The sequence below is a fragment of the Nicotiana sylvestris genome, chromosome 5 (genome assembly GCF_000393655.2).
Source record: "Nicotiana sylvestris chromosome 5, ASM39365v2, whole genome shotgun sequence".
NCBI classification, from domain to species: Eukaryota; Viridiplantae; Streptophyta; class Magnoliopsida; order Solanales; family Solanaceae; genus Nicotiana; species Nicotiana sylvestris.
Genome location: NC_091061.1, coordinates 177,465,897 through 177,476,321, shown reverse-complemented (window position 1 = coordinate 177,476,321; position 10,425 = coordinate 177,465,897). Strand labels below are relative to the sequence as shown.

General features: G+C 35.6%; 1 protein-coding gene across 2 annotated transcripts; it reads right to left on the bottom strand.

Annotated features, from left to right (window-relative positions):
• Positions 1–310: 310 nt before the first annotated feature.
• LOC104239851 (uncharacterized) lies at positions 311–10,217 on the bottom strand. 2 transcript variants are annotated; one of them, XM_009794577.2, is made up of 13 exons: positions 10,132–10,217; positions 9,818–9,970; positions 8,212–8,263; positions 7,754–7,823; positions 7,241–7,547; positions 7,006–7,039; positions 4,792–5,450; positions 4,523–4,571; positions 4,332–4,457; positions 3,179–3,283; positions 2,975–3,066; positions 2,732–2,885; positions 311–761 (listed from the first exon to the last, which is right to left on the bottom strand). In XM_009794577.2, exons 2-13 carry the CDS (start codon positions 9,946–9,948, stop codon positions 504–506), a joined length of 2,037 nt encoding a protein of 678 aa, XP_009792879.1. In that variant the 5' UTR covers positions 9,949–9,970; positions 10,132–10,217; the 3' UTR covers positions 311–503. The 2 variants fall into 2 exon arrangements, with proteins under 2 accessions (XP_009792879.1, XP_009792878.1); XM_009794576.2 differs by lacking the exon at positions 10,132–10,217 and having other exon boundaries at positions 9,818–10,080.
• Positions 10,218–10,425: the final 208 nt, after the last annotated feature.

The window sequence follows — 10,425 nt, the reverse complement described above, 5'->3', positions numbered from 1 at the left end:
ACATTATTGGTTCCGGACCTGAATAAAGGAAGATGGTTGCGATAGGCTAAGAATTAGCGTAAAACTAGTCAAGTCATGAAAAATTCTTATAGTAATATGGGAAAAGAAAAGTATCCTCAGTGAGAATTCATATTAGCTGACGACAACTTATTTTAGACTAAGGCATAGTCATCGTTGTTTTTCAGAATAATTTAATGAAGAATGATATTTTACACAATATAAAACAAGGTTTGATATATACACAAGCTACAAATTTCTGGGAAAACAAGGTTTGATATATGCAGAAGCTACAAGTTTCTGGGAAAATATATCAATGTAAAGCACTTCATTTCTGCTTATATTATACGTATTTAACAGATGAAGGTAATTTAAACATTAACTAAGGTTAGACAGCCTGCCTAAATATAAAGCCAAAAATCTGTACAAAAAAGCATTTTAGGCTAGTTTAACAGAAAACACAAAAGGATGGTATTTACTAAGTTTTAGATTAGTGATGCTAGGTTTTAATCTAGTTCTAACTTGATTTGAGGGCAGTTCAGAGCAACACTGAAATCCACAGCTTTTCCTACTAGTGAACCGCCGTTGTATCCATCTATAAGCATCTGCCCAATTTTCGACCTCCACTCCGAGCTATCTCTCTCTGTCTTTCTGTCATGGAATACTCGATCACAGTAGTTGAGCATCGTCCCCAGACCGGTGTTAGGGACCCAACCATATGCCATTAATACTCTTGCTTCTCCTTCACTCAGCTCTTCTCCAACCTGTGTGCAGACACAATGGAAGCATAAGAGTGCTCTATATGATAAGTTCAAATATACAATATGAATAACATCTAATCATTTCGAATAGAAAAACTAGAAAATGTGAAAGCCACATTTAAGTGAATCGGTTTTCAACAAGATGCAAGAGTAAATATCGATGGCAGAGTACAGGTTAGTAAGGTACATGAATAATTTTGAGAGACCATTTGAGAACACTCTGACATGCTAAGGCGCTTGCTTTGTGAACATTTTTCATAGACTATAACACTCGTATAAATGCATATAAAGACGTCCAAAATGATCAACCCTCATCTCAATGATGCTTAGGCAGTGAGACTTGAATTCAAGACTTTTGCCTACTTTAATACTCATATTTAAACGTCTCATGTAAAAGCTTAAACAGTTCGAAATGGACCACTTGAAAATGTAATTTTTTTCTCTTTTGTTTTGATGAAGAAAAGATGAGAACAAGATTATTTATCTTAGTTCTGCAACAAATTTTTACTGGATAAATAACATTAGGTGGTTATAGCTTAAATCATATTGACTATTTTATCCAGTAACCAAATGCCAAATCATGATTGCTAAAACGATTTAGCAAAAGACAGAGATTAAGGGTGTGTTTGGTATAACGGAAAATGTTTTCCGTGGAAAATATTTTCCAAGAAAATGTTTTCTTGGAAAACAAGTAGTAATTTTATTCATTTTCCGGTGTTTGGTACGCAAATTAAAGAAAATGACTTCTCAAGAGTATTCATAAATATTAGATATAATAAACATGAAGTCATAAACTTTCAAACCAACAACGTTCTGAACCCACAAATTTCAAAAACTTTCGAACCGCTAAACTTTCAAAACCGCGGAATTTCGAACCCGTAAACTTTATAATTTCTAAACCCGTAAACTTCCAAACACATAAACCTCCGAACTCATAATTTTGAAAATTGTAAAATTTTGAACCTTTAAACTGATAAATAAAAAATTTAAACTGAAAAATATATTTAAAAAATATTTTTCCCGGGGGGATTGGGGTGGATGGTGCAGAAAAAAGAAAAAAAAATATATTTTTTGCAATATTTGGACGGGTGGGGTGAAGGGGTGGGGTGAAGGGGTAGTAGGGCGGATGGTAACGAAAAAACTGAAATTTAAAAAAAGAAAACTTTTTTTTGGAGAGGGGGTAGGGTGGGTTGGTAAGGGTGGGAAAGATTGAGAAGGAGCTTTTTGGAAAATATTTTCCTTCTCGTGATAAGGAAAACATTTTCCTCCAATTGGAGGAAAATGAGTTCATAAGGAAAATGTTTTCCAAAACATTTAAGCCAACCAAACATGGGAAAATTGGAAAACATTTTCTTCATACCAAACACAACCTAAATCAAATAACATAATCAACTAATCAAGCCAGCCAAGAAGAAAATATTTGTAGACGAGGAAGTTCAACCATATCTATTATCCCCACCCCTCTTCACCTAGAATGTTCTCCTTCATACCAAACACACCCTAAATCAAATAACATAATCAAGCCAGACAAGAAGAAAATATTTGTAGACGAGGAAGTTCAACCATCATCTATTACCCCCACCCCTCTTCACCTAGAAAATGTTTTTCCTTCGTAGCAAACACACCCTAAATCAAATAACATAATCAAGCCAGACAAGATAATATTTGTAGACGAGGAAGTTCAACCATCATCTATTACCCCCACCCCTCTTCACCTAATTGCCCCAACCAGAAAGGGAGAAAAATGAAGTGAAGCAAACCAGGATTTCACATGAAAACTCGCCACAAGGGAAAGCACCAGGGAGCACTACCAGGTGAAGGTAAGTAAAGGTAAACTATCTCACTTCAAAAAATACCAAAGAAGTTGATCACTAGGTCCCTAATGCAAGCAATTTGATGAAATTCTGCATCAGGAACATACAAATAGAAGCATTATAAGAAAAATCTAATATAGCAGCATCCAAGGTAAATACCATCAGCATTCTATTCTCGATTAGGTTGACCCTGCTGCAGCTAGTAAGCTTCATAGCAGTTACCAATCGCCTGATTTGCCAATTAATAGGGAAGGAATCCATCAGTTCAAAGAAGTACGTTGCATAGCCATATTCAGGACGCTCAAGCACAATCCTGCAAATATGAAAATATAAAAGCTTCTTTATCGTTCATGACACACTGCGAAGACTCTAGAACCAAAACCTATGCAGCAAACAACAGACCTGTTATGCCTTTCGAAGACAAAAATAAATGATTGGAGATCTCGGCACCAACCCCATTCAACAGGCCACTTTCGGAAATGTAGATACCGTGCCTAAAGTGTAGTTTGAAAAAGACAAAAAAGGCAATACATATCAGATAATAGGGATATGATGACAATTGATTTAATATGATAACTAAACCCTTGCATCAATTAATATCTATACCTGCTCAACAAGTGAAAATAGACAAGCCAAACAATAGCTAGCTTTTTCACCTTTTGTAGACTGGAGTGGAGCTAGCTTTAACAATGACTGTCGCTGGGAGAAAAGCTGATCAACAAAGTTAACACAACATATGACATCAGATGAAGGGATCTGTGCCCTGCCTAATAAGATATCACCAGAAAAAAGAAAAGCAAAATAAAATAAAACAAAAGAACCAGCAATAGACCATAAGTGTGTATCTAAGATAGCCTGGTGCAAAGCTCTTCCAGAATAGCCTATTGTAAATAGCATGAAGGGCATAAAAAATAGAAACAACATTCTACAAAAGCGAAAACAACATTGATCAGTCCCATTTCCTGTTATATTTCTGCTTTCTCAACATTCAGAATACTTAAAGTAACCCAATATTTCAAGCTTCTCATCAGGCCTTGATGAACACTTCAACAAATCTGGTATCTGACAAGAAAGGCTTCAGTTCAGAGAAAACAACTATGAATGGTTTAAACCTTAAAATTGCTGCTTCACAAGATATCAAAAGGCATCTGGTTCTATCTACATGTCTATCGTTTAAGTCTATCTAAATACCCTCCTACTTCCATGCCCAGACTTAACTTACTCTACGACCAGGGTTGTTATCATCTGTCACAACCAGAAACTGCCCCGCTTCACCTAACAAGCTGCCTACTACTTTTCTTCCAAGCCTAATATCATTATAACAGATTTTTACACTCACCAATACTCGCCAAAGAGACCGTCGAGATTCTCAAAATCCAATAGTAGCCTAAAACTTCAGTTTCTTAACTCACTGAATAACTCCATGATTTCCACATTCCAATCGCAACAATATCACTTGTAGATTAATAATCAATTGCCAAATCATAAGCAATCATGCCAAGGGATCAGGATACTTTCAGATAGCTAAAATATTTGAGAAAGGATAGATGAAATGACATGCACAAAAGAAAATGATAGCTATGAAACTCAAAAGCCACCCCTAATTCATGAACAAACAGTCAGTAACATTTTCCAGATCACTGAGTGACTAATACCTATTGCATGCTTCATCAGGTAAGAGGTAACTCACACACAAACATAGGCAGCTTTCCTCCTAAATTAGTGACAAGAAAGGCCATTAGCACCTATATGGTCATACCTTTGATATAACAGCTTCAAGCTCTGAGAAGCTGTCTTCCGAGGTCAAATCATCAAGAGGCTCGTTATTCTCATTTTCTCCGTACAGCTTAATCTCATCAACAGATATGCCTTTTTCTAGTAATACCTGCTAAGATCAATAAAGGCTATGAACCACCTGATTTTGAGCATGGCAATTTGATGGGAAAATACCTGCAAGAGTCCAGGAGCATCTTCCTCCATTGCTACTTCAACTGACTCTCTGCAGTTTGTTGGAGAAAGAAAAGGATAAATTGTGTATAGTAAATGTAAATACATATACATACATGGGAGCATTTGTCTGTTGAAGTTTTGAGTAATGAAGTATAATTGAAAAAAGATAAAGAAAAGGGAGGAATGGGGCATCCATAGTAAATGTAGACAAATACAAATCAATATATACACATATGAGTATATACAGATGCCAGAAAAAGAAATTTTACGTGGCTGTTTTCCTTCGTTTCCGTGGCCGACTAACCCTCAGTGGTTTAGCTGGCACTGATGAGATGGGCGTGCAATCAGAGACAGAAGAAACTATTTTCCTTGAGCAGTCTGCAATTCTACCTATCTCAAATGAAGGAACCGTTCTCGAAGAGAATAACTTCATTCGCTCTCGTAACAGCATATGATCCAGTTCATCTCCAGAAGAATCATTGGAAATTCCGATTTCAGTTTTCACCAGAGTGGTGCTACTATGGGGCATAGTACCCATTCCATTATTTGCAGTGGTTTCATCCATACTGTTATCCACAGGTTCAACCTTGACATGTACAAGGTCCGATATAGGAGAACTAACTTTGCTCTTCCTATTAAAAGAAGAAAGGTCTAGTGCACGACTTGAATCTTCTTGTTTGGAAAGTGTTCTCCTTCCATTTCCTAGAAGTTCCATTGAATTTCTAGAGTCAGACAACTGATCTCTCTGACAGTGATACCCCATCTTAGAAACTTGAGGATCTGTACTAGACAAACCTCCAACTATCCTATGAAGTTCATGAGAACCATTACCAATCACTTCAGTAGGACGACGCTGTCCATTTACTATCCCAGCACTTCGAGGAGTTGTGTCATTCATGAGTACACTGGAAAAGTTGGAAGGTTTATCCTGCACAATATACAGAAATAGGCAACTTCTACAGTTAACTTATTAAACGAAAATAACAAGATTCAAATAGGCAGTAACATAACTGACATTTTCCCCCACTTCTCCTTCCTCCCCGGAGAAAGTTATCCAACAGAAAAGCAGTTAGGTTGGGTAAGAGATTTGTCAATAAGTATTTCCGAAAGGATCAAAGACACAATTCCTGTAGCTTCTTCCCTCCTCGTCTGATAGGCAGGAGAGATGAAGAGAAAGAGAAAACTATTTAGGTCATAATGTAATTTTTTGATGAAGAAGGTGACAATGTACACTATTTTAAGGGATGCAGCATTTTCATAATAATAATAATAACATAGAAGAACCACATTCCAGACTGACACATGGATGTAAAATGTTCTGCAACAGACATAGGATTCGACCTGCTGGACTTGAACCAGCAACCAAGAGGGATGCTCCCCTTTCTCTTCCCTGAGCTAAGGTCGATCACATACCAACTTTTATAGCTAAGTATCAAAGCGAAATGCCTAGTAGTAAGATGTAAGAACATGCTTACAAGAGGGGAAAAAGAAAATACAGAATAATATTATTTACTTTGTTGCTTATAATTCAGGGCAAAAATAAGCAGCCCCAGAAGCTAGGAAAAGAATTTCTCTAAGTATCTAACATTGTAGCACACAGTTTGCAATGGCTGCAGAGCACAAATAACCAGCCACACGAATTGTCAAGGCAACTAACACAATTGTGAAGCACAAATACTTTGCTTTAGCAAAAAAAATTTGCATTCTCATCTTGAAAATACATTCTGGTTGAAGAATAATTAGAGAGAACATTAAGGGTAAAGAACTGCATTATAAAGCAATCATGTGAATGTAGAATAGCTATGCAGTATAAAGCAAGTCTTACAAGGATGGCATAACGCTAGCATAATCGCCAAAATCAAGTCCTAAGTTTACGAATAATACATTTCAAATAGGTAGAAAAAGAAGGATGGAAGATTGACATACCGATTTGATATCAGATGACCACAAACTTAAGGGCAAGTTTTTCTTTCAACCCATATAGAACGAAAAGAGGATCAGATTTTAAAGGACGGATAAAGAATGTAATCACTTGGCAGTGCCGATACTCAATCTAATCATAAGATTTGCTTATTTTCTATCTTCATGAAAGCATTAACAAGTAACCAAAAAAAGCAATAACCTATCACTGCATATGCTTAACTTCCAACAGATTAACACCAAGAGGGACAGGAAAAGTATCTGATACGTTTTCATCCTTCAAACTCTTTGGCCCCACTATTATTTTCTCATGATCCGACATTAAATATAAATCGACTTGGTTTCAGACTGGGTACAACCCATGGCCTTTTCTTATTCCAATGACCAAATCGACAACCCTTCAAACAAAGGGATCTTAGCTAAGAGAGATACAATGGATATAACTTAATAATATCTCTCATTTCCCTGAAGTATCTTCCTTTCATTCCACAAGTTGTACAACTATTGCATCAAATAAAATGTCATACAACCTAAATCATGAAGAGATAGTTATAGGCAATTACCTCTAAAATTGACGTCTTCAAGCATTGCACTTTCCTATAATTGAAGCAAGAAGCATGAGATCCAATGCTTTCTAAAACATTAGAGACTTCAAACATGTATAAGTTGACAAAGTAGTTAATAGAAATTTTAGAATTTTATTATTTGGAAACACCTACATTGGACATGGATTATCAAGTTTTAAGAACAGAGGCACCTCATCTAAAAAGGAAAAAATTATGCAGGTAAAATTAGCACCTTGAATGCAGAATTCTCTGCCTTTCTTTCAGCACAACAAAATCAAGATCATCCAAAAAGTCATCAGGTTTCTTGCTATTGGTTTCTTTCCCATCAGCACTAGATGAATCGTTGACAAGGTTACTGGATGAGTTCACTGTGCTGTTCTCAACACACTCAACCTTCACATTGATGGGAAACTTTGGTGACAATGACAGTTGAAGTGGAGAACTCTCAACAGTATCAACTTTTTCTGCAGAAAGATTCATATAATTCTTAAGTGTTTTCATCGTTGCTCCAGTTTGTTGGAAACATTGCTGCACATGACCTAAACACATGCAAATTCAAGAGTGTGAGCAAACAATTTTACTCTATAACAATCAAACTTGAACATTTTAGTATCTTATTAGAGTACTGAACTCCTTGACAATATGTCCTAAAAATTGAGGCCTTATGACACAACTAAAACAAGCACATTAAACAAAATCTGAATTTTAAACTTCAATCCAGCACACCAAGCATGAGAAACTTTACCAGTAATATTTTGTTGCAGTGCCAAACTCTCTAGTTTCTCTTGTTGAACCGAATAAGCCGAATGGAGATTCTGCATAAGATTTTTCACTTTAGTCGACATGCAAACAAACGTAATACAAGGTAAAATAAACCCCAAATTTAAGCACATGTGATTATAATGCAAGAAGACCTCAGTTTTGCCTGCTTTTCCCGCTAAAGAAGAAGACAAAAAGTACGTTCGAATATCCAGTAAGTTATTAACAGTTAAACAGCAATAAGTTCACAGAAGCAAAAATCACTACTTTAGGACAGCACAGTGAAGGTTGATACTTCAGAAGAAAAAAAGGACTGAATAAGTCACTAAGAAGCCTTTAATCAATTATTCAGCCTTTCTTTCTTTTAGTTGATTACTCAACACAGCCATGACTGAGTAAAACCAAGCTATCTCTCAGGCTCCAACAGGAATTATCATTTAATACCTGTGAATCACACTGTTCATCTTCCTTTTTCACGAAGGTATCAATTGAAGTCCTGCACATGTTACATCAACGTTAAATGCAAAAAGTGCACCACTTTTTTCCAGAAATTTTGTAAGGATCTAAATGGAAAGACTTTTCTGTTATGCTACAGCGAAAAAGTTCTAAAACATATTCCCAGCTAATGAAGGAACGCACCAAGAGGTACCACCAAACTATAACAACCAAAGCAGTGGCAAAAACAAATAATTATGTGCATATTCTACATTGATGTATGTCTGGACTTTGGTCAATTTACCTTCAATTGGGAGAACACTGCCACATGCTTGCATATATTTATAATATAGTTTCTACTTGGTTTTTCTAGATGAATGAGATTTTATGTTGGACTAGTTCAGTGACCAAGCAGAATGCACTAGTGGGAGAATGTGCAAACCTTCTGTAAAGAAGGTTGCTCTACTTCTTTACTCTTTAGCTAGCTTTTCAAAGGTTTTATTTTGTCTTCGGCACTTTGTTATTTCCTCTATCGATCAAAAAAATTCTTCACTATAGTCTCAACAGCCCACTTCACTCCTGGCTGGTTAATTATCGTGTCTTCCTATACTGGACAAACCAATAATTTTCTAACCTGCCCTTACTTTCTCGATTTAGTCTGACACTAGAGTAATACAAGAAAAAGAACAAAGATGCGGTTAAAATTGCAGATCAAGCAAAAGCCACAGCTCGCAATATTATGTTTTCCTTTTCTTTTTCCAAAACCGAGAACATAACACAATAAAACAGCTACAAGAACTTCATCTTCTCTCAATCAAAAATTTATCTTTTCTCAATTGTATCTCTACTTTTTATTCCACAAATGTTTGGTTTTTTTCAAACTGTGATTTAAAGACTAAAACCCAAAGTAAAAGTTCCAATCTTTTTCATAAAATTTCACCTTTTACAGCAGTACATTTCTTTTTTCATTTACTTTTACTTCCAAAACTGTCAACTAAACAAACTACACAGGAAAAAGAATCATTGCTTCCGACAATATTTTTTCTTTCTCTTTAATTTCTAAAACTGTGAACTAAACACTGTAAACCAGCTACAAAAAAGTTATCTATTTCATCAAAGTTGCTTTACATATTGCAAATTCTATGCAAAAAGAAAAGTTGAGTAGAAACAAATAAACATCTCGGTTATAAAAAAAAATAGTCCTTTTAAGACAGAGTGAATAGAGTTACCCGGCGTGATGGTTGGTACCGTGGAATTAGTCTAGGTGCCCCCAAGCTGGCCCGAACAAAACGGTTATAAAAAATAAAAAATTTGAACAACAGAAAGATTCATCTTTTTTTTAATCAAAATTTCATCGTTTGCACAACAACAAAAAAAATCTCTTTATTCCCAAAACTGTGAACTAATCACTATAAACCAGCTATACAAAATTTATCTACTTCATCAAATTTGCTTTCCAAATAGCAAAATTCTATGCATACAAATAAGAACTTAACTAACACAGTAAACCAATAAAACTTTTTCTTTCTCTTTAATTTCCAAAACTGTGAAGTGTGAACTAAACCAGCTAAAAAAAATCTTCTATTTGCTTTCAAAATAAGAAAACAAAACTCACTGCAAGACATTGGAAGATTCCAGAAGACGCTTGCTGGCTAAAAGTAACTTCAATCGCTGTTTCAACGGAAGCCGTTCAAACTCCTCCTCCGTTTTAACAGCCGCATCCATTGAACAACACAGCTCAGCCATTTCTCACACAAATTCCATGACACTTTTTGAGAACATAAACATCAAAAAACAAAAAGAAGAAAATAAGAACAAATTTTGATTTTTTTTCTAGGGCTTTGAATGAACAAATGATTTTTTTACATAGATATAACGATAAATACACAGAAAAAATGTGAAAGTGAGAGAAGAAAATCGTACTCGTACCTTTTATAGGTGTTTTTGCGTGAAGAATATTTTTGTTTCGGAAAGGTGAAGGCGAGAGATGATGGCTTTTGCTCAGGCTATTTGGCGCGATTTCCTAAATTGGGCTTTGGCGGATCGGGAAGATTTGGGCCTTTTTTATGGGCCGTCAAAGGAGAAAGTATTGGAAGATTTGCACAAATAGATCACTCAAGGCCGGGAGAAATTCAAAAATATCCCGATTTACAAGTGGTCATTGAAAAATAGTCACAGTTTCAAAAGTAATCGACATTTAGCCACTTTTCATATAAATATAAA